Below are 25,551 nucleotides of genomic sequence, written 5' to 3' on the forward strand. Positions count from 1 at the left end.
TTTGAAAATTGTAATATCTCACTCAGGGAACCAGATGGGCATTACAGGAGTGCAGTCACATTAAATGCTTGATCTATACTTCTGTAGCACTTAGATCGGAAGACTGGTCATGCCAACTTAAAACCTCTTGAAACTCATTGGACTGTATTTGTGTGATTGCTTGTCAGCATTGTGTATGCATTTAGTGTGGAACTAAGAGAAAAAGGTAAGGCTGAACATGTTATTATAAAGAATGGATAGGAATAAAGGGTAGTTGTGTTTTTATGCAGGTATGCATTATTTTTCATGTTTTTATAGGGAGAGAACACTGTATTTCTAAGCCCATGTACATATTTTCTTAGCATTGTGAAATGTACATGCAGCAGCTGTCATAAGCCAGAATTAATTCAGCTCCATCACTTAGCCTTATTTTCTGTACCATTTAGAATATTGGTAACCTTCAAACCTATAGTGTAGTCTGGATCTTTCTGGAAGCCAACAATACTGACAGCTTAGAATGCTGGTAAAAGCAAGCAGACGAGCAAGTTTGTTTCTTTTCCTTGACTCCTTCCCCACTCAGCTGCTTTTCATTTTATCCTCATAAAAATGCCTTTGATATGACTTAAAATATCTTGTTATTCCTCAAAATATGTTTATAGTGTTAGTGATACAGACAGTAAAGTTTGTACTTCTAATGTGTGTCCTATTAATTTTCCTTGTGATTAATGAGTGTTGAAATAGTTATTGGACATTTTGAAATAGGATAAATATAATTTAATGCATATGTTGACCATGTGTCAGGAGTTTATATAGAAAAAGAAAAAGCCTCAACAGAACCCCCCCCCCGCTTGTTACATCTGTTTTATTATAATTGTTATAGTTTAATGTAGTCACTGATGTTTAAATCAAATATTGAGTTACTTAATGCATGCGTTCTCATTATAAGAATAATACATTTTTTTCTACATGTTTAGCTATGTATGTAATGTAGGCAGTTATATAATCTTTATACCATTTTTATGCATAATTTGTTAACTATGGAATACAGTTGCTAAACTAAGTCTTGTTATGTTTATGCTACACAGAAATTATTACTGCCAAATAATTTTAAAAAACAGTGGTCTAACATCTTTAAAAACTAGTAGTCATGAAAATCAGCTACCACAAAGAGTGTTTCTTCACTGTCTCTTTTTTGTAAATAAGTCCACAAAAAGTATTAGCTTTTTTGGGTGGGTGGGTGGGTGGGGGTACTGGCTGTTGGGGCAGGCAGAGGAAGGGCAGAAAGCTTCTTTCCTTCAGCAGTAGTCCTGCTGGATGTCACTATCAGACACGCAGGAGAGGTGGAGAACCGCAGCCTTGCTTGGACTTCTGTATGGAATCCCATGCTCTCACCTGCATATGCTTGTCAGACTTAGGCTGGTGTAAACAGCAGGTCGTATTGGTTTTCCAAAATAAAAATTATGAATAGAATCAGGTCAGTCTAAAAAAAATTGAGTTCCTCAGTCTCCATCTTTTTCCAGAGAGTGAAAGGAAATGAGTTAAGCAAGTATGCAGCAAGGACAGTTATAAATTACTCCCTCTGATTGGTGGCAGCCTGCCACTTAACTGTCTGCATATCCTGTTTGCTCTGGAGCAGTTGATATTCCAATGGAAGAGAGTATCTGTAGCTCAGGGTTGAACTGTGGAGTCCTGAGTCCTTGGGGCTCTCTGAGCTTGGTTGTTTGCTTGCAGATGTTTCATTACCTAACTAGGCAACATCATCAGTGCGAGTGAGTGTGGGGTTTGCCCCCTGTTTATATACAGTAGCTTGCCCTGCTAGTGTTGGTTGGGATGTGGTTTTCTCCTTGGTAGTTCCTTGATTAGGGTATTGTTTTCTGTTTGACTGTTTGTCTGGTGTTAATCCCTGCTTATCTGGATGTAGGCTGCTAGAGAGGATGTGTTCTGGTCTTTTTGTTTCCTTCTTAGCTTTCTTATTGTCTCTTTTGAATGGTGGGTAAATATGATTTATCTTTATGTGTCTATTGGTGGCTGATTTGTCTGAATGCCAAGCTTCCAGGAATTCCTTAGCATTTTTTGGATTTAGCTTGGCTCACAGTTTCCCAGTTGAACTATGGTTGAGTTTGTCCATGTGTTTTGAGATGAAGGATTTTCATCATGTCTTCTGATTGCTAGTTGGTGTTCATGGATGCACTCTGCTAGTCTTCCACCTGTCTGTCCTACATAGCGGCTGTTACGGCTCTTACACTGTATGTTTAGATGATTCCTGCTTTTTCTTCTTGGGCTACTGAGACTTTTGGTTTACTTAAGATGTTTTGGAGGGCTTTAGTTGGTTTGTGGGCTTCGGTGATGCCGTGTGGTTGTAATAGTCTGTTGGCTGTTTCTGAAAAGTTTTTGATGTATGGTAGCGTTATCCTTTTCATAGCTGTTGGTTGTGCTGTAGTGGGTTGAGTGGTTAGGCACTTTTTGATAAAGTCGCATGGGTATCCATTTTGTTGGAAGATGTTGTACAGGCTGGTCCGTTTCCTTTTTCTGGTGTTCTGGGTTGCTGCAGTGTGTTTGCACTTGTCTGAATAAAGTTCTTCCACAGCTCCTCTTGTGGGAGATTGGGTTGTTACTTTGGTAATGGAGCACTTGGTTAGTGTGGGTTGTTTTTCAATAGACTTATGTTTCTAATTTGCCATCATTTCCTCTGCTGATGAGGATATCCAGGAAGGGTAGTGTGTTGTTTTCTTCTTCCCTTGTGAATTTTATTCCTTTGAATATGTTGTTATTTTTTCCATGTCTCTTTTCTAGTTGTTCCTTTTTTATTTTGACAATGGTGTTTTCTACATACAGGTAGTCCTCAACTTATGACCATTCATTCAGCGACCATTTGAAGTTACAAACGCACTGAAAAAAGTGACTTAAACTTGTGCTTGAAGTTACAGCCATTGCAATGCCCCTGCAGTCATGCGATCAAAATTTGGGCGCTTGGTAGCCTGCCAACACTTACAACTGCAGGGGCGCTTCAACTCCCCCCACCCGCCTGTCTCCCCCCATCTATACCCTCTTGGTCCCCTGCTTCCCTATGCTCTGCTACCCCAGCTGACCTTCGCCATCTTCTTGCTCCAAAAAGCCCCTTTGCAAAATACCCCTTCGCAAAAAGCTCCTGGGCAGGGCTTGACTTTTGCTTCGCACTGCGGGGGGGAAAAAAAAGCAGCACTCCCTTCTTCCCTCCCTCTCCTTTTTATTTTCTTCCCCCCTGTACTCATGTACTGCTCCCAGGAACTGGTCCTCCAGCCACAATAGGTGGGGAGATCAGGCCCTTGCGGCCCCCTTTGACCCTCTCTCTTCCATTTTCTGCAGGTGGACCAGTGCTTCCCAGGAAGGCCGGTAGACCAGTCCCACTTTCAGCCATTGGGTAGACCAGGCCAGCCTTAGTCTTGTGGAGCTGAGCTGGGCTTTTGGCTTCCTCCCCCCCCACACTCTGCAAAACAAAAGGACAGCCTAGCCCCACCCAGGAACTTTTTGCAAAGGGGCTTTTTGGAGCAAGAAGACAGCGAAGGTCAGCTGCAGCAGTGGAGCACACTGCTGCAGGGATCTCAGAGTGCAGGGTGGCGTGGGTGACTGTAACTGGGCTGGGGCAAGGTAGCTGCAGCTCCCCAGGGCATGGCTTTACAGTTCTGGGGCTGCTTGCCGCCCCACAAGGCAGCCTACAGGGTGACCAGAAGAGCAGAGATGAGGGGGGAGATAGGCAGGTCAGGGAGTTGGAGGTAGTCCTTTACTTTACTGAGGCCCAGGGGCTGGGGGGGGGGACTAAGCCCAGAATGGCTTGGATTGGGGTGGGTGCTTGCTTAACGACCTGCAATACTTGGTTAACAATGGCAGCTGGGACTGCCGGGATTGTGGTTGCTAAGTAATGCGGTCATATGACATCTCACTTTATGACTGCATCGCTTCGCGATGGAAATTCCAGTCTCAATTGTGGTTTTAAGTTGAGGACTACCTGTACTTTTACATCCATACTTTTAATTCTATGTATAGGAGTGCTATAGTTGCTAGACGCTGCATTATGGTCTCTGCTCACCAGTACTGCCAGGGCAAGCTGCTGTATAAAAACAGGGAGCAAACCCCACATTCACTTGTACTGGTGATGTTACCTAGTCGGGTAATGAAACATCTGTCAGCAAGCAACCAAGCTCAGGGAGCACAAAGGACTCCACAGTTGATATTGCTACAAACGTAGAATCCATCTCACTTCAGTAATTATTTATAAACAGTTTCATTTGTTTGTTTTATTTAAGTGAATGTGCAAGTAGAAATTGGCATGGATACATGGAAATAATAGCATGTGAAATCAGCAGTAACAGTTTAAACTGTAAAGTCCGAGGGATTTGAATAATGATAGGCTTTGAGAAATGCTTTCTCCATTTGCAGATATTTTACAAACAGTTCCTAGAGAAGTCAAAGAAAATACATTAACTCACGTTTGCATTGTAAACTGCCATAATATAATTTAGCATTACTAATTTAAAATCATTTTAAAATCGAGTATTTCATGCTTTTCTTTATAGAGCATTTTTCTTCAAAAATAGTTTAAATTATTTTATAGCATGAAATAGAGTCTTTTTTATTTCAGTACAATGATACTTACATAATTACAAATTCTTCACATTCTATTATTTAAAGTATTGAAAAAAAGTAGATATTCTATAAATATTAACTACAATTTAGGATATCAATATTATGAGCATTAAAATTATTTGCAAAAGCCAAAAAAATCATTCAAAGTATAACACTGGAAAGGAAAAAATAAAGAACGTGACTTGCATCAAGGTATTTGTTATATAATAAAGGTTTCAATCTTAAGCTAAGTTACTTGATATTAAAATCTCCATTGTATTATCACTTGTGTGTGTGTGTGTGTGTATGTATATGTGTGTGTGTGTGTTAATGAAAGGAAAAAATACATGAACAAAAGAAATTTAACAAAATTTAAAATACCAAAATGTAAAAAAAAAAAAAGGAAAGAAAGGAAAAAAGGAAAAGAGTAAAAAAAGAGTAAAAAAAAGAACTATTAAGTTTCTGACTTCCCCCCTTTTATACATCTGCTAATTTGCAATATTTGTACACATTTAGGCCCCCTTAGAAGCCAAACTGTAGGTGATTATATTTGCTGTGCTGCGTGATGTGTTGTATGTATGGGAACCATTCTTGCTTAAATTTAGTTAAACTTCTGTTGTGTATATATACTGTTAGTTCTGCTATTGCTGCATATTCTCCAAGTTTAAGTTCCCAGTCAGATATTGTCGGAATTGTGCCTTTGTTCCATTACTGAGCAACATTTGTCCTCACCGCTGTAAGCATATAGCTCATTAAAGTATGATATTTCTTGTTGATTTTTTCTAAGATTATACCTAGTAAAAAAAAAAAAGTGGTTTCATTTCAAATGTAAATTCCAAAAATTTCTGCATTGTGGTATGTATGTCTTTCCAGTACTTTGGGTTTGTTTTGTTTTTTTTAACATGTCCACTACATGTGATAAAACGTTCCTTCTGTTTCACAGCATTTCCAGTGTCTATTACTGTATGATTTATCTATCTTAGATATTTTTGATGGGGTTGTATACCATCTGTAGAACATTTTGTACCAATTTTCCTTTAGGTTATAACTTGGTATAAATCTTATAGATTTAGTCCATAATTCTTCTCATTGTTGTGTTGTAACTGTTTCTTTAAAATTTTACATCCATTTTATCTTACATTTTTGTTTTGTTTTGTCTCTGTGTCATATATAAGTAAAAGTTTATATATACGTCCTAATAGGTGGTGGTGGTTTTGTATTAGCAATTCAAATTCTGGATTTTTTTCTTGTCCTTTCTTCCTTCTTAAAATCTGATTTTATCCTTTCCACTATTTGTAAATACATCAGCCATGGTATATTGCAGCCTTGATTAAGTAGTTCTTGCTGTGGTTTTAATCTATTAGTAGAATCTGACTGAACTATATCTACATACGTAATTACATAGTTAGAGTCTTAAATTCCTTCAAGCTGAAAAATATGGCCTCAACAGAACTTAACCAATCATTCCCAAAAACCTGCATTTCCAAGAATTATTGTCCCATCTGCAATTATTCTTTCTAATATCAGTGATCTTTAATATCAGAAGATGTGTACCAGATAGCAAAAGCATCAAATGCAAATTCAATTAGTTGATCAAAGTCAATACACTGATCATTGATCCTTTAAGAAAAATAGTAATTGGAAGCCAAACCAAATGCTGGGCAAGTTTCTTTAGCAAATCTGGAGCTACTTAGCAGCCTCTCTTCTTCATCTGCAATCTGTATTTATATGTCTGCATTTTATTGAATGGGTTGTATTCTTTACCACAACTAACTGTCTTTCTGTAAGATGCAGAAATATATTGCTTAGTAATCATTTAAGCAAAACAGATATATAAGTTTTTAGATTTTAGGCATTTAGAGTTACAGGTAGTCCTAGCTTAACCATTCATTCAGTGACTGTTCAAAGTTACAACGGTGCTGAACAAATGGTAGTTATGGCCAGTTTTCAAAGTTATGGCTGTTGCAGCAGCCCTGTGGTCATGTGATCAAAATCCGGGCCTTTGGCAGCCTGCCCACGTTTATGACCACAGTATGCACTTCAACCCCCACACCTGCCTATCTCCCCCCCATTTCTGCCCTGCACACCGCTGCCTACCCCCACTGCCCCAAAGCCTCACAAGGCTTCCATGCAGCCTTACATGGCCTTGGGGAGGCCTCATGAAGGGCCAGTAGCTGCCTCAGCTGGACACACCTCATCAGCAGTGGGAGGAAAAATATGGTGAAGGTCAGCTGGGGCAGCAGGCGGGGCAGAGGTAAGCAGTGGAGTGCAGGGTGGCCAAAAGGGCACGGATGGGGGGACTTAGGCGGGTGGGGCACTTGAAGCAGAGGCAAGCATGGCAGGGCAGGAGAAGCATGAGGTCGTTGCCTAATGACAGTGCAGTCCTGGCCTAACCACCACAACTGGGACTACCAGAACTGCCATCACTAAAATGATTGCATCGCTTAGCAACAGAAATTCCAATCCCAAATAGGATCATTAAGCGAGGACTGTAATGTGGAGGAGTACTGTGTCCTTCCAATGACTTACAGGGAATCATTATCCCAGAACAAATATTCTGGTGATCAAAATTACTGTTTCCAAGCTGAATCCAAGCCATGACTTCACAGATTACATTAGTTGATTTCAGTCATCCTCAGTATTGTAATACTCCTTTTTATTGGCCATATTCTTTTTAAAATGAAAATTCCCAACAGAAGGCAGCAGGTGGATCACAAAATTATGGGAGTGTTTCAGATTCTCACATGCAGCAAAATTTGGCATTGCTATGAAGCTATTGTTCATACTAAGAGCTCTGTTATCTTATAACAGATAATTTATCTGTTTATGTGCATGGTTCCTGAAGAAGCTCAGCAGTGTTGAAACAGATGGTGAGCAGGACCCTGTCTCACTTTTGGAGTGTTGGCCAGTTGGTGAAACCATTGAGTTTGAACCACAAGCATGCCTTTCCTCACATTTAGAGCCAAATCCAACATGCAGAATAGCATAATGTCCGCTGTAATTGACTCTGTAATTGATCCAGGACTAATTAAAAGGGAAGTTTCTTTTATGAATAAATATTGCTATATTAAATAAGGTTATTAATCACTGTCTCTTTACAAATCCCTCTCTTCTATTATGATTGAAAATATGAGTGTGTACAAGCAAAGGAAAAGAGTAAGCATTTTGTTAAAACTGTTTTGAATTACAGTGAAGTAAAGGCACCCTTGAGTTGAACTCAACTCCTGGTATCTGCATCCAAGCAGTTTTGTTAGGACAGATATGGAAGCAGCTTGCCATTCTATTGTTCTGAGATTTTTTGATAACTTCCTGGTCTAGAAGCATCCTCGGAACTCCTAGGGAGTCTGGCATTCATACACTAACTAGGTCTGATCCTGCTTGCCTTTTGAAATTAGCCAAGGTAAGCTAGGTACTGCCACCTGCTGCAATTACACTGCAGTTAGGAATTCATGTTTATATATCTAAGAGGCTATGTAAAACAAAGGATACAAAAAGAGAAAAAGATGAATTGGCAAGTGAAAATGAGGGTGTGCATGAAATGTATGGCAGAAACACCCCACGTTTCCAAGCTAGTGTAATGGTTGAAGCTGGTGACGCAAGAACCAGAAGTTCCCAGCCAAAAAAGGACCATGATGTGAACACATATCTGTCTTCTAAGACCACCACTTGTATACATTTTCCAAGAATCAATTAACAACAACTGCAACAACTGGAATGTAAACTCTAGGGGATGATACATAAATCTCTCAGGTCTTTGCTCTGCAGTTTTCAATCAGCTGAAGTATTAGAAGCTATATTGTTGTCTAAATAAAGTTTATAATCTTACTGAACTGTTTTATGGGAGTCTTCTACTGAGTCCAATTAAGAGGACTAAATTAAGGATTAGGCACCTCCATTTCTTGCCAGTCCAGGTTTCAAACCTGGCATCTAGAAAGATTGTTAAGATTATATTCTTTATCATATAGATCCTTAGTTGTCCTGGCTTGTAGCACCAATAACACTGAGTACAAGTATTATCTGATATTTGAGTTCCAGCTATGTTTGACTATAATATATATGTATGATATATAATATAATATAATATAATATAATATAATATAATATAATATAATATAATATATAATATAATATAATATAATATAATATGTAATACAATGCAAGGCAAGGCAAGGCAATGCAATACAAGAGCCAGTTTGATCTAGCAGTTAAAGCATCAGGCTAGAAACGAGATTGTGAGTTCTAGTCCTGCCTTAGGCATGAAAGCCGGCTGGGTGACTTTGGGCCAGTCACTCTCTCTCAGCCCAACTCACCTCATAGGGTTGTTGTGGGGAAAATTGGAGGAGGGAGGAGTATTAGGTATGTATTGTTGAAGGCTTTCATGGCTGGCATATGATGGCTGGTGTGGGTCTTCCGGGCTGTGCGGCCGTGGTCTTGAAGTTTTGTTTCCTAACGTTTCGCCAGCACCTGTGACCGGCATCTTCAGAGTGCAGGAGCACAGACAGGAGCAGTTCTCTCTGTGCCCCTGTCTCTGCTCCTGCACTCTGAAGATGCCGGTCACAGATGCTGGCGAAACGTTAGGAAACAAAACTTCCAGAACACGGCCACACAGCCCGGAAGACCCACACCAGCCACAGTATTAGGTATGTTCGCCGCCTTGAGTTATTTATAAAAATAATAAAGGTGGGATAAAAAAATATAAAATAATAATAATAGTCAACTCATGACTGTTTTTCTAACTTCAGTGTGTCATCAGCACTATGGCATCTGTACAATAATTTTAACTCTTGCTATTATTTTCAGGGTAGCAAATTGCCCAAACACTAAGTTAACCACTTGTTTGTAGCTTTGGCTCCTTAATTTTCAACATATCACATGTGGTATAACTAGTAAACCAAAATTGGATCTAATACATTAAATGTAACTTTCATAGTAGTTTCAGTTTATTTTGAAATTTGCTGTTTTATATTCAGGAGGATATATCAGTAGCTCAACCTTATAAATTATGGAACTGAGGCATCTTAATTGGTCTGGGAAGCCTTCCTCAATTGAGTGTTCTCCAGATATATTAGATGTTAACATGCATAATATCTAGCCTGCATGGCAGGTGGGAGTTATGAGAGTAGACATCCAGTGCATTCAGTAGGATACCAGATTGGGATAGACAAATTATACAATAGTTTAGATACTTCAGAGGGGAGAAGAAAGTATTGCATTATTTTACTTCCTCTTCATTTGATATCTAGAGTACAGTATTATATTTCTTCTGTAAATACCGCTTGTATGTTACCACTTTGGTATGATAGGATTGCTCAGTAGCTTCAGTGACCCTTAGAATGATGCCAATAGCAGAATGAGATTCTGATGGGGGTCACCCTTGCTGGTAAAGTCAAAGGGAGAGGAGAGGCTAACAGTAATCCACAATGGGGATGAGGTCATGTAGTTATGAAGGAGGCCAAGTAATTTATGAGAAGAAACTCCAAAATCCAGGAAGGAATGACAAACCACTTGTGCATGGTTCCTAAGAAAATTGTATGGGCGTAGATGTAACATTTAATCCAGTTTGGGTGCCAGATAATAAGTCTCCCAGTATGAAAGAAACACCCCTAGCTCCTAGTACATCAAAATATCATAAGTAGATCTGGAGGTGTCAACCCCATTACAGGTGATGATGTGGCCAGGATAAAGTCTGGTTATTGATAATGCCATTAGTGAAAGAGGAGTTCCATGATTTATGGGGAACAGAAGACACACATTTGCAACATGGAATGCAAACTAATGAATCAGAGAAAAATTTGAAATAGGTAAAATTGAAATTACACATACTAAAATGGATGCCTTAGAACAAAATGGACTGAAACAAGCCATTTTAAATCCATTTAAACTGGTAGAGGCCTAGTTAGTGGGAGATTGTCAGACCTCTTTAGGAGAGAAGATGATGCCTGCAATCCTGAAAGAGGGTGTCGTGCAACTCTTCCTAAAGAAGCCCTCCCTGGATCCATCCATAACTATTGTCCAGTTGACAGGGTTGTGGGAATTCTGCTACAGAGTACCCTAGAGAAAATGGGTTATCTAGGCCCCTCTCAGTCAGTATTCAGGCATGGGCATAGAATGGAAATAGCATTGGTCACACTGGTGAATTATCTTTGTCTGGACCTAGACAAAGGTAGTGCACCCATTCTGGCCCTGCTTTTGATATTGTAAAGGTATCTGTCTGGACCACCTGTTGGGCTGGGATTGGGAAGATGTGTATGACCATGGTTCTACTCCTGCATTAGCAGAAGGTTGCAGTCAGTAGTGATGGGGAGGAAAGGTCAGCTCCATGGCCTGTCATATGTGGCATACCCCAGGGGTTGTTTCTTTTCCCCTGTTGTTTAACATTTACATGAAATTTCTGGGGAAAAGTCAACAATCTGTTTGGGGTGCAGTATCACTGGAAGTTTTATCCCAATGTCTGGAGGCTATAGGGGCCTAGATGGGGAAAAAACAAATCAAAATTGAATCCAAGCAAGGCAGAATTACTGTTTGTCCGTCAAGATTCTTAATCAGTTCCAGCGTTGTATCTCAGTGGAGTTGTGTTGCCCCCTGGGAGAGGCAAGTCCATAATTTCGGAGTCATTCTGGGCTCTCAGCTTTTTCTGAGTGGCCAGGTGGGGACTGTGACTAAGAGGGCTTTTGCCCAATTTTAGCTGATAGTTATGGCCCTGCCTGGATCAGAACAGTCTCACAATAGTGACATGCTCTCATCACTTCTCAAGTAGGCTTTGCAATGCATGCTATATGGGGCTGCCTTTGAAGATCTTATTCATTCATTCATTCATTCATTAAATTTATCTCCGCCCACCTCCCCCTAATGGGGGACTCTGGGCAGCTCACATGATCCATTAAAATAATAAATACATATAAAATTACAAAAGACATAAAAACTGTACCAAACATTACCAAAAAAGAAAAAGTCCTAGAGGGTGATGGTTTCCCAAGCTGCAGATGAAAGGCTTCTAAGGAACTTCTTATCTTCCAGAAATTGCAATTGTTGCAAAATCTAGCAGTGGGTATTACCCACCAAAAGCACATTTGGCCCTACACTAATTACTAATGTTTTTTAGGTACATTGGTGCTGGTTTTGACATATAAAACCCTTTATGACTTGGCACCTACATACCTATAAGATCATCTACTCCTACCTGAATCACGCTATCCAGTATGTTCTTCCCAGGAGAAGCTTTTGGTCAAATCTAACCTTCATGAAGTAAGGAGAATAGGAGGGAGCAATACCAGGAGGTATTATCTCTCAGTTGCTGCTTCAGTCTTGTGGAATACGTTCCTCTTAGAATTAAGGCTTGTTCCATCCCATTTAACATTCCTGAAGTTACTGAAGATGGAACTTTTCCAAAGAGTGCTTGGTTGAATAGTTTGTTAATATTTTCTTTAATTTGTTTTACTTTGAATTACTTATATTGATTTAATTGTTGCCATTGTTTTATTTGGTTTTCTTCTAATCTGTTATTCCATGCTGAATAATTGGTATCATCTACAAATCTGGCTATATCTTTAATCAGCTATTAAAATCAGCTATTGATTAATTTTTCTCTGTAAACTGCCCAGAGTTGCTTTTTAATGAGATGGGTGATCTCTCTCTCTCTCTCTCTCTCTCTCTCTCTCTCTCTCTTTCTCTCTCAATGAAATTTGATATATAAATAAATATAAATTTTAAAAAATTAATCTGTAAAAGGATTTGCAACCCTTTAGGTCAAGATTTTAAAACTACTTATGTTTTGGAGCATTAAATGTTTGGAAAGCTTTTTGGAATTTTATGATCTTTATATATTTGATCAGTTTTTAAATTTTGAAGAGTATGTATGGAAAGTTGAATCTAGTAGAATGGAAACATTCAAATACTGCTTTTATATCAGTTCTATCTTATTGCTTCTGACTTGTTAAAACAGCAGCATTTTTTAAATAAATAAATCATCATTGGAAGTCAATATTCAGTCATCCCATATGTGTAATATAATTGGCCTATAGTTAATATGTTGCCTCTAATTTATGTTTTAATGGCTAATTTTTGAACTTGCATTGTTTGAGACATTGAAAAACTGGGAGTGAAAGTTGACTTCTGTGATAATAGTTAACATTTTTGACTAATAGGTTTGTATTTCTTAAAAAAACCCAAGAACAGATACTTCTTGAATGTTTATGTTACAAATTTGTGGTGGTTAATTCAAAACTGAATTTTTAGGTCTGTTTCAGCTCTACATGTAAGTTATCCAGAGAGAGGAAAGGGTGTGTCTATCTGTGCAGTTCCAGCAATAAACAGAGCATAAACTTGGCAGTGAGATGAGTAACTAGAAACATTTTTTTATAAATGTAATATAGGGGCTGACAGAGAAGATATTATACTAGCACTATTTTCTCCTTATAAGAACAATGAAGAAAAGCATTATATACTTTTATAAGGAAATGTTTGAGTTGTTGCTATAAAGAAGAATAAATACTGTAGGTGCTTAGGTTTTTATGCACCTATGACTTAATTTCATATTTTTCACAAGAAAAATTAATTAAAATTAATTGAATCAAGTCTATCCAGGGCTGGTTCATTCTATGGATGCTGGAAGGAAAGGCTTGTATATTTACGGACATGCAAGAAAAACTGTTGACCTGGAAGTGTTCCTAACTCTCACCTGTCCTATAACCTAGGAGGATTCCTGCTCCTTCCTGTACCAGGACAGCTGGCAGTGCTTCCTAATACCCAGCAATCTTCTTGACAATAGTTAACATTTTCCTTAGCATTTGGCCCAGGATTCGTCTGAACAGTACTTACAATCATGTATCTGAGGGATATGCATCTTCTTAAAAATCTGCCTCCTATACAAGGCTGGTTTTTCTTTCTCTATGTAGAAATTCCAGTGGCTCCTGATGCCGTTTTGGTTGTTTTTCTTATGTTTCAGAGTGTTGGCTGTTGCCTCATTGGCTTCTGGTATGCTATTTCAAATGTCATTTGGAACTGAATTCACCTGTAGCAGAAGGTGTCTATTAGGAGTGGCAACTTGTGGCCCTTGGCCTAAAATTCCAAGGCCCTCTACAACTAAGTAGTTCAGGCTTCTGGCAAGAGCAATCTGTTGTTGCTTCTGAATGAGGAGGAAGAATGAGAGAAGAAGGTAGCAGAAAGAGAAGGAGAAACGAGAGAGAGAAAAAGAAAGAGAGAATAGGTGTACCTATCCATTTACAGCTCTGGACATCACTTCTGCTTGCTGAACCCCTCAGTCGACCACCAAAGATAGGCAGCCATGACAGATTACTGCTAATAGAATGTGATGCTGAACTGGGAAAGCTTGCTATCCCTCTGTACACAATTGTTTCATTATGGGCTGATGCAGCAAATGAGATTATTTATTTAGTGTATTTGTTGACTGTTGAATCATGCAGCTGATGATAGTTGTGGTTTACAGCAGTAAGTGCATAAAAAAATGCAGTAGAATTATAACCAGACAGAAAAACCAACAAAATAATTAGGAAATAAAAACAATAAGTAATACAATACTGATTATGATGAACATTTTCTTTTGGCTATCTCCTGCATTGCTCACATCATTAAATAAGGATTGTAGGAGACAGAATAGTCATGTGTTTCATTTACTATAACAGGAACTCAACATGGCCTAACCATAAATTACCTTCCCATTGTCAAAGCTGCAAGAACTTTTTGGGTTATATAGGTAAAATACTCATACTGAAAAACTGAAGATCTTTCATTCACTCTGACTCATAATCATATTTCTTCAACCCACAATTCATTCTGCTTCCACAACTCATCAGATTGATTGTCCTTAATAAGGGGCAGTACATACACAGTTACAATGATGCAAGAATTTTGCCTCATGTGCAACATCATTTCAAGGTCAGGCATGCATGGAGAAGGCAAATGGCTGATGTGGTTCTAACATGAAAACAAAATTGGAGCACAGAACAGGACCATGGATAAGAACTCTTGTGCAGCCTTAGTAATAATTAAGACTAATTTGCAAAAGCTTTTTGAGAGGTGTACTATAGGTAAAATACTAGTCCACACTGGAAAAACAGAAGACCTGAAGCAGAAGTCTTTAAATTCTTGTGCAGGCTCTGGTGAATCTTAAGGGCCATCTGGCCCTGGGTGACCCTGAAATAGCAGCATGGAAGAAGTCATCTGTCTTTCAGCAAGACTAACCTGAGTTTTTTCATCATTTTCCAGTGTAGCAAAGCACTTCCTGGCCTCTCCAAGCAAGAAGATTGCTGTGGGACCGTAGGGACTTCCTGGGGTTTTAACAAGTGCCAAAAATGTCCAAAGAAACCAGGTAAGCTTTTAAAAATATGTTTTCTTCTATTTTGCACTCTGGGGGGGGGGGGGGGAGAAGAAGAAAGCATTCACAGGCCTACTAATTTTGTAGAAAAACAGAAATGATGTACTTATCCCACCTTAGATCCCCAACAGTCCATAAGAAAAAGGAAGAAGCTAAACAGGATATTCAGACTTTTGACATTTAGCTGGTGTTTGACTCATTCACAGGAAACTGATTCCAGAGTCACTTTGTTCCCATAATAATTTGACATTTTTCTCAACCAAAGGGGTATTACTCGATAGATAGTAATAGATGTTGGATGAAAGTAGGCTTTTTGTGGCTTTTGAAGTGGCTTTTAGCATCCTGAATCCTGCTGCTTTGAAAGACTGAAATATTTTTAATGCCAATTTGGGACCAAGTGGTTCCCAAAAGCAAATTAGCAGCAGCAACAGTATTTAAGCTATATATTTAAATATAACCTTTTATATGAGAGGTTCAACCCTTAAAAAAATAGTGTGGTAGTGTTGAAATGGAAATCTGTAATAAGTTCAAATGTTATAGAGGTTGAACACTCAGAGAAATGTATTTATGAAAAGTGGCAATAAGATAAATAAATAAATGGGCATTGCAACAGAAGATTATAGCATAACTTTGCTCCCTAACATGAATACAGGTAGTCCCCAGGTGAAGAACCGCCCAGGTTACAGACAACCCATGATTAAGAATGGAGCCTATTGTAGCAAAATTCGAGTTAAATACACAGTGATTCGAATTAAATACACAATGGTTTGAGTTCATTACACAATACTACCTATACTGTTTCTGGCTTACATACAAATTCAACTTAAGAACAGACCTTGGGAACAGAACTCATTCTTAAACTGGGGACTACCTGTACTTCAAATCAGGACTTAAATATAGGGGACTTATTCCAGTATTTGGGGGTTGCCAGGGGTAATTCATCTCTCTATAGTGCAGCTATACAGTGCTAAAAATTTCCAATTTGGCCCTGGTGTTTGCTAATTATTTTGTTTATTCAGTGTACTGTATTCCCTTGTTTTCATTGCTTCTGCACTGAGGAGAATTGATGCAGAGGTGGTTGGGCCTTGCAAGAAAAGTACTTTTTACTTGTGACAATGGCTAGAACAGTAGTAAATCAAAGGGATCTGAAAAACTGGGCTGATGATTGAAGGATGTTTTAACGTATCACAGTGCAACTGAGATTGCGGTTAAGGAGAGAGGATTTCTGTATGGGCATGTAAGCATAGGCCTGTGGTAGCAGACATGTGAAAATCTCAATCCAGGATGACATACGACCAGTTGGACTGAAAAAGTGCCCATCCCTGGTTTAAAAGTGATTTTTAACTCTCATTGTCTAATGCCACTATCATGGCAAATTATGTTCTGAGCAGCTTTGAATTGTACTTTAAAAGATTTGGATGATTACAAGTGGGTCATTTTTGTTTTTCTATTTTGCTTTCTTTCAAATTTAGCTTATTTTGGATATAGCCCAGTAGTGGATTGTCCACAAGGTTACAAGAGAATTAATGCTACTTTTTGTCAAGGTAAGACATTTTTAGCATTTGCTTTGAGAATTTTTTCTGATTTAAAATAGTATGTGTTGTTATATTTACTTAACTGGAATTAGAAGGATACATCTTCCTTCACAATTTGATTTGGAAAAAGACAAAGTTGTACTGAAAAACAACATGAAGTACATGATAAACAGGAGCAAAAACCACTTTAAGTGCATTATTTAGATGATTGTAAATAAATACAGTAATTATACATTATATTATTTGTCTTACTAGAGTATGATTTCCAATTGCCAATAGCAATGCCCAAGGTGGTTCCCAGTCAACATAATTAAAATCATAATACATCAATGCTTAGTATAATACCATCAAAATAATTTAAAAACTTAATTTGAGAGTTTATAGAAACCAACAGTTAACCAAGTCCATCATGGTAAAATAGCTTAATCTGATTATGAAAATGGGTTAGGACAGGGTGCAGATTTTTTAATTTCAAATTTATTTAACCTCTGAAAGGCCTCAGGAGACTAGCCAGTGGAGACATGACATAACTTTATCAGGGAAAAATAAAATTGTTGATCTATTTTTTTCCTCGAAGAACAACCTTTACTAGGCTTAACGTACTGACTTTGCCTATAATTTCCCCAACTCTGAGCTGAATATTTTGGCCATGCACACTCTAGGGGTGCTCTGGGGGCTGCAAAAGATCCCTAGCCTAGGCAGATCCTTTGAATAAGAAAATTCCACAGTGTGAATGCTATTACAAAAAATCCCTCATCCCTTTACTCCCAGCTAGACTTTTGATGGAAGCAAGATGGTTCTTCAAGTGTTGTGTGACTCCCTACAGTCATCCTGTTTCCTTTGTTAAATTTCTAATTCTGCTTTCTCCAATCTGGTGTTTTCCAGATGTATTAGACTTCAGCTCCATAATCTGCAACTGGCAGAACATATGGAGAGCATCAGATTGGGGAAATTCAATCTAATAGGTATAAGGTTTCATCCATCAAAAGCCTCAGGTTACAAAGTGATATGTTTAATAGCCACCCCTTGAGTATTTAATTTGAATGAGTTAATGTAATGAAACAAATTGCTTACTGATGTCTGCATGTATTATATGTTTACAGATTAACTGTAACTGTTTAGAACATAGGCTACTGAACTAAGTTTTTTTTCCTCCTCAAGTGGTATAACAATTGCCTTCCACTAAACAATCATAATGACCTCCTGAGTTGCTGTGAACCACAACAAATGTGGACATGACTTTATATCTTTCTTCATTTAAGCCATTCACTGCCCCATTCCACTCTTAATATCTGCCTGAACACAGAATGTATTGGTTTTATTTGGGACTATGTAACAATCAAATGGAGAAGTTATTGCTGTAAGTTGTTATTTGCTATTTTTTTTCTTTAATCTGCGCTCAGTCGTTACCGACTCTGCAGTGACTGCTTGGACGAGTCCTTGCAGTTTTCAAGGCAAGGTGTTTCGGAAGTGGTTTGCCAGAGCCTCCTTCCTAGAGCAGAGCCCAGCTGGCAAGCGCAGGAGGCGGGGTTTCCATTGCTTTGTGCCCTTTTCGGGTGAGCGCGGTTTCGCGCTTACCAGCAACTGCTCCTGACTCCTTTTGCAAGGCGCCACCAGCATTTTTCCTCCCACTGGAGTGAGAGTACCCATTTATCTACTCACGTGAGTTTTCGAACTGTTGGGTTGACAGGAACTGGGGAGGAAACAGGAGCTCACCCTGTTAACGCAAAGGCTGGACTCGAACCACTGAAGCGTCGACCATTTCTGGCCGGCAACTTTCAGCGTCATTAAGCCGCTGCGCCACCGTGTCCCCTGTTATTTGCTATATTCTTATTAAAATATTTGCTAGGAAAAGGGAAGCTGAAATTAAAGATGGAACTGATGGAAGGCTCTAGCCTTTATCTTCTGGGAGAAGAGGAACCTTCTCCATTAAATAAAGTATTGCATTGGCAGTGACTGTTGCTTTGTATACCCCTTAGAGTTGGCTTAGCTAAAGCAATTATAAATTCATTTAAAAAAAAATCTGGATAATTGCTCAACAGTAAAAACAGCTGTTTTTATTCTTTCGCAAATCAAGTGTATTCACAACAAATGCACATACATTATCAACTTTAGAAATTCTATCAATCGCACATAAGGTTGTATTTGAATAATAGAATCAAGAAGACTTAAGCTTTGGAGGAAAATGATTGCTTTATGCTCCTCTTGTGAATCTTGGTCCTTTCAAAACATCTACAGTTGATCTATTTGAAGTGAGCACCTCTTGTAAATCATTGTGTAGTTCTGCTGCCTGACGATTGGACAGTGACTAGATTTTTCTTTGCAACTAGATATCTGCAGAGCAACTATTAATAGTGAAATAATGTATCTCCAGAAAATCTGTTTTAACTCTGTTGCTTAATCTACATGTAACTGTGGAGTCCTTGGGGTTCTCTGAACTTGCAAGAAAACAGCCAAGCTCAGAGAACCCCAAGGACTCCACAGTTCAACCCTGAGCTACACATATTCGCTTCTATTGGTACTGCATGTAACTGTTAGGATTAAGGTCATAAACTTTTTATTCATGTGTTCCTCCTGTCCTCAGTATAAATAGTCTCCTCTTTTGTTTTTGTCATGTCTGAGAAATCTAACAATTTACCTGAGTTTAGACGCATCAGATCACATTAAACAAAAAATGGAAGGACATCTTCCAGTTTTTTAATGGAAGGAAGGAGGAAGAGGTAAGGAGAGAGTATTAATATGGGTTTTTTTGGTACATCCTACATCCTCCGTTCTAAGACATTCATGCTACAGTTTGTTTCTTGCATGGTATTAAATTATGATTTTGTGGAAGACCAGAGCAGATGAGCCTTCTGATTAAGACAGGAGCTTTATGTAGGTGTCAGAAGATGCTTGTTCAATGCCATAGACATTGTCTCTTGGTATCCCACAGTGATCCATTCTTTCCTCTTCATTGTTTAACACATTTAACATCTGTTCAACATCTACATGAAAGTGCTGGGAGAGGTCATGAGAGGTTTTGGGGTGGGGTTTCCACAGTATGTGGTATTCTATTCGAAAGGAGCAGCAGAAAGGGAAGCATAGATGCACTGTATGTTCAAAATATCCACATCTGCTCAGAAAGTGAATGAACTTACTAATACTATAGAGAACACCTGAGTTAAAGTAAGTAAAAGAACAAATAAAAGCAGTGCATTTGTTGGTGTTTAATAACCCCCACCCAAAGAAGGAGAAGATGATGATGCCTTTCAAAAGCAAATTACAGATTTTTCCAAGAGGCCTGTAGCAATAGTGATGGGGGATTTAAATTCCCCTGACATCTGTTGGAAAACAAACTCTGCCAGGCATAATCTTCCCAGGAAATTCCTGACTTGTCTTGCTGACAATTTTCTTCTTTACAAAGTGAAGGAAGGCACTGGAGAATCAATTGTTCTTCACTTGATGCTAACCAATAGGGAAGGCTTAATTAAGAAAATTAAAATATCAAGTACTTTGGGGGAAGGTAACTATGTAATGGTGGAATTCTTGATTTTAAGAGAAATTAAGGCTAAGTATAATCAAATATATATATATCGGATCTTACAGCAATAAGATCAGAGGAACTGTAAGTTAGAGTCCAGGGGAAGAGAAACTAATTGGAAGCAGAACTCAAGATGAGTAGGAGTTCTTTTAAAAGGAGATATTAAAGGGACAGTTGCAAACAAATTCAGTGAGGGATGAAATGAAAGCAGAAAAAACCAATGTGGCTTTATAAAAAGCTTAGGGAAACTCTGGAAGAGAATATATGTACCTCAGGGTTGAACTGTGGAGTCTTTGGTGCTCTCTGAGCTTGGTTGTTTGATTGCATACGTTTCACTACCTGAGTAGGTAACATGATCAGTGCTAGTGGGTGTGGAGTTTGTTCCCTGTTTATATACAGTAGCTTGTGTTGGTGGGGGTGTGGTTTCCTCCTTGGTAGCTCCTTGATTAGGATATTTGTTTTCTGCTTGATTTTTTGTCTGGTGTTAATCCCTGCTTATCTGGGTGTAGGCTGCTGGAGAGGATGTGTTCTGGTCTTTTTGTGCTAGTTGGTGTTCATGGATGCTGCCTGCTAGTCTTCTGCCTGTCTGTCATACATAATGACTGTTACAGTCCTTACACTGAGTCATTATAGATGACTCCTGTTTTTTCTTCTTGGGCTACTGGGCCTTTTGGTTTACTTAAGATGTTTGGAGGGCTTTAGTTGGTTTGTGTGCCATGTGGCTGTAATAGTCTATTGGTTGTTTCTGAGATGTTTCTGATGTATGGCAGTGTTATCCTTTTCATAGCTTGTGTTGGTTGTGCTGTAGTGGGTTGAGTGGTCAAACACTTTTTGATAAAGTTGTGTGGGTATCCACTATCAGTCAGAAGACACGATGAAAACTCCTTAATCTCACAACACACGGACAGACTGAACCATAGTTTCAACTGGGAAACTGTGATCATCCTAGACCAAGCTATATCCAAAAACACTAGGGAATTCCTGGAAGCTTGGCACTCAGACACATAGAGATAAACCACATTTACATACCATTCAAAAGAGACAATAAGAAAGCTAAGAGGGAAACAGAAAGACCAGAACACATTCTCTCTGGCAGCCTACACCCAGGTTGCCTGCAATCAAACAACCAAGCTTATAGAGCACCAAGGACTCCACCGAAGCTCTAAAAACAAGAAGGAATATATTCAGGAGACGGAAAGAAAGATAGGCTACCAAAGAAGAGTGCAGACATGTAACTCAGAACTGTAACTATCAGGAGAGCTAAAGTTAAAATGAGTTGACATTAGCAAATAATGCTAAGGACAACAAAAAGGACCTTTTTTTAGATATATTCAAAATAAAGAGAAAAGAATCGGTATATTAGTTGCTCAGGGAAGGGAGTGAAAATGCAATGTAACAAAAACCAGAGCTACCTAATTCCTGTTGGCAATTATAAAGAGCAAAATATTTTTAATTTGTTTATCAAATTTGTTTGCCAACCAAATCCCCATGACTCTAGGCGGCTCACAACAACTAAATATTCAGACGAGAAGACCGAAGCTTGAGACTGATAATAAATGAAATATCTATTACTTCAGATGATTTCAAATCTCCAGTGCCCTTCACGTTCCCAAACACTAATTCTTTAAAAATAAATTCTGTGGAAGTAACATCATTAGAAATAATTACTTTTAAATGTTGTATTAACAAATATTATGAGAAAAATAGAACACAATTTTTACGTTTAAATACTACTGTCATAGAATGATCATCCAAATCAGAAACTGTGTTTTGTTTGATGCACAAAAGAAACACACTGTGGCTCACAAATTCAATCCAATTGTTCTAGGCAGACTGTAGTCCAGCCAAACTGAAAAATGAAACATACTGGTTACTTCAGGTTTCCCACTGACCCCACCCCCCGCCCCCGCTTTCAGTCTGTCAAGATCCACAGGTAGAAAAAAGAGAGGTAAGCTTTGAACCTTACTATATGCTATATGTATGGGCTGAGGTTTTGTTAGGCCCAGCCCAAGAACAGCAGTGAAACAATCCAGTTAAGTTCCTTTATCTGTTTACACCTTATAGGCAGAATCTTGCCAGACTAAATCTGTACTACTGCAACTAGTGGACATACCCTGGGAGATTCTAGGGAGTGGCTATCCTGAATCCCTTATGCTTCCCACACTCCCCCTGTGGACTGTATTATCTTTTGTCTTCTTTCCCTTCCTGGAATACTTCCTTCCTGATAGCCTTGCTCTCTGCTGCAGTCCACAATGTCACCCCCCACCCTTTGTAGATACATTCCATCACAGGTTTATAGCTGGCAAACACTGGTTTTCTGTTCTATTTAATGGTTTCTCTAGTGCCTATAGTCATACATTACCTCATCAAAAAGCTGTGTCCTTAAATCTCTGCATCCTTCCATTTCACTTCATATAATGGTTGGGGTGAACCCTAATATCCATCCTAAAAATACCTATGAGAACTATTGGTATAAAAAATAGATCTTGATAGCCCTGGTAATCAGATCTGAGTTCTGGATACGTTCACAGACAACAGGAAGAGTTTAAACTGGAGACATCTCAGTTGGTATTTTATTTATTTATTTTTCAAATGTATAAACAGTATGCCGCCCATCTCACTGTACAAGTGACTCTAGGTGGCATTACAAGTAATAAACTATAAAATCTTAGAAAAAAATATACAGATTAAAAACTACAAATGGTTAACATTGAACTAAAAAGTTAAAACTACAGTACAAACTAAAAAGGTGGAGTGAGCATCCTCAGCCTACCAACTATCCCCAGTGCTGCAAACCTCGGTTGGGTCCCCATGCAAGTTAGCAGAGTCAGGTCTTAATGCCCTTTCAGAAGGCCAACAGAGTGGGGGCCAATCTCACCTCAGGGGGCAAGACGTTTCAGAGGGTGGGAGCCATGGCAGAAAAGGCTCTTCTCCTGGACCCTGCCAGTCGAAACTCTCTAAGCGACAGGGTCTGTAACATACCCTTCCTGCCAGACCAGGGGGGACGGGTCAGTATAATGGGGGTGAGATGGTTCCTTGGGTAACCTGGGCCCATGCCATGAAGGGCTTTAAAGGTCATAACCAACACCTTGAATTGGACCCAGAAGCAGACCAATGCAGCTTACACAGCATAGATGTTACATGCGCAGTCCTAGAGGCGCCCATAACTGCCTGTGCCACTGCATTCTGCACCATCTGCAGCTTCTGAATACTTTTCAACGGTAGCCCCATGTAGAGCACATTGCAATAGTCCATACAGGAGGTGACCAGGCCATGAATGACTGAGAGAAGGGCCTCCTGATCCAGGAAAGGATGCAACTGGTGCACAACATGGAGTTGAGCAAAGGTTCTCCTAGCCATGGCTACCACCTGCTCCTCGAGCAGGAGATGTCAGTCCAGGAGGACCCCCAGACTGCACACTGGGTCTGTCTGGGGCAGTGCAACCCCTTCCAGAACCAAAGATGATAAGACCCCAGATATGGATGAGCCCCAAACCCACAGCCACTCTGTCTTGCCAGGGTTCAGATGAAGCCTATTGTTCCCCATCCAGACTTCCACAGCCTCCAGGCACCATGGAAAAACATCCATAGCATCACTTAATTCACCTGGGATGGAGATGTATAACTGAGTATCATCCGCATACTGATGATGCTGTATTGTATTTGATAAACCAAATTGTTGATGTAATTCGCAAATTGATTTGAACTTGTTCCAAATTTGTCATCTGGTTGACAAGGTGTCCGAGACCTCCACATATTTTCAGTGGGCTGTGGTATAAGACTGAATGTGGCAGATTCTTGGGTTCATTTCTGATTCCATTGTTCCTGGCTACTTAGCATGGTTGTGACCAGAAGTGTCAGACACCATTAAATCATGGTCTTTAGTGGTGATGAGCTGAGTTTGGACTGCAAATTACTTAGAACATCTGTGCTAAAAGTGTCAATATTATGCCAAATTGTTTCTCACTATAGAAACAGAAAAATTCAGATTGAATCTTTAGTGTCCTTTAAGATGTATTTTGATTGCCCATATTTTTATTTACTGTACCAAACCTCTAAAAAAGTGTTTTTAAATGACAGATTTATTTTATGAATTTCATTTGATAGATAGGCAAATGAAAGCATTTTAAAACTGCTATTTTTCACAGAACCTTCACCTTAAATTCAGATTCCATTCCCAATGCTTTAGCAGGTTAGTTTCAGTATAATTTACACAGCTGGACAAGATTCTGAGTGATGGTTTAGGTAGGTGGTCACTAACCACAGGGTGAATTAGTATGCAATGAATAGAAAATGTACAGGGCTTTTTGCCCAAAGTTTGTAGAAGCAGTCATTTCAAAATGTCTGTTCCTCTTCCCCCATGCCCCAAAGCCATGTTAATTACTTCTAGGTCTCTGAATATAATTGCTTAATGCAAGATAATATCAGTACAATGGTTTCTTGATGAGTTCATCAAGAACTCACACTTCATGTATAGTTGCTAAACACTTGTTAAATTATGTTATAATTTGATATAATGAAATACTAATTCTTAAACAGTAGTTAGTGTCAGAATTTACAATACTGTGATTTTCTTACTAACATACTAAAGAAAACATTTTAAAATTATTTAACCAGGTTTGCATTTCTCCTCTTATTATTTAATAGTAAAATGGCACTGGTGTTGATAGATTGGACAATATTTTAAAAGAAACATATCTGATCATCATTGTAGTAAAACAATAGATCAGCTATTCTTCAGGCACACAAATTCATATCCTGACTATACTGAATCTCACTGCATGTTTTCTCTACTCATTCATTGCCCTGATGTTATCTTTCAGATATGCTGAAAGCTTTATTTGGAAGAAAAGCTGGTAATATAAAAGGATAATACATGAGTATTACAGATAATCAGGAAGCATGCAACTATCAATAACTGCTAATATTCTTTTTCTGATTAAGGAATACTGGGGAGAAATAGGAAGTAGATAACTCCATGAAATTCTGTTTTTGAGTCGCTATAGGGTACCTGTCGTGTACTATTGTTTTGGGAGATTAGTTGTTACTGGTTTGATAGTCATGACTGCAGGTATCATACATTACCACAACAGCTCTACAGGATTTGGTAGAGTTGTGCTATTCCTTATCAACATATTTGTAACAATGGACCAATTGAAATACTTACCTAGGAAAAAAAATCCTTTTCCCATGGCTGAGGGATGAGTTGGTATATTATGTACAAAATATATAATTCACACTGTTAACTATTCATACAGTGGACAAACTGCAAATATCCCTTTACACAGTTTACACAGTTGTGATCACTGCACATGCTGGTATCATAGTTCATTACCATGTTGTACATTACATTGTGCAACATAATCAAAGGGGTCATGCATGCCTGTTTTCATGAGTAATATAATTTTGTCCTTGGATAAATAGTTGAAATAGGCCAGGAAGATACTTTGTGCCATATCTCAGGACATAGAGTAAAATCAGGTTGCAGTGATTACACTGATAAAATATAGGTTTTATAGATAAAATATAGATAAAGATTTTTTTTTATTCTCTCATAGTATAGAAGATTATCTAAATTACGGG

General features: G+C 38.7%; 1 protein-coding gene and 1 pseudogene across 4 annotated transcripts in view; one reads left to right on the top strand and one right to left on the bottom strand.

The window, feature by feature from the left end:
* LTBP1 (latent transforming growth factor beta binding protein 1) overlaps nt 1-25,551 on the top strand; it is a 217,763-nt gene that overhangs the window by 107,640 nt on the left and 84,572 nt on the right. For all 4 annotated transcript variants that reach the window (XM_007420643.4, XM_025166547.2, XM_025166552.2 and 1 more), the window contains exons 8-9: nt 14,806-14,908; nt 16,387-16,458. In XM_007420643.4, the coding sequence (XP_007420705.2) occupies nt 14,806-14,908; nt 16,387-16,458 (175 nt within the window). The remainder of the gene's footprint in view (nt 1-14,805; nt 14,909-16,386; nt 16,459-25,551) is intronic.
* LOC148217135 (uncharacterized) lies at nt 23,045-25,306 on the bottom strand (annotated as a pseudogene).

The sequence above is a fragment of the Python bivittatus genome, unplaced genomic scaffold, assembly GCF_059951505.1.
Source record: "Python bivittatus isolate LINGU-HERP-01145 unplaced genomic scaffold, Pbiv_v1 ctg000020_np1212, whole genome shotgun sequence".
NCBI classification, from domain to species: Eukaryota; Metazoa; Chordata; class Lepidosauria; order Squamata; family Pythonidae; genus Python; species Python bivittatus.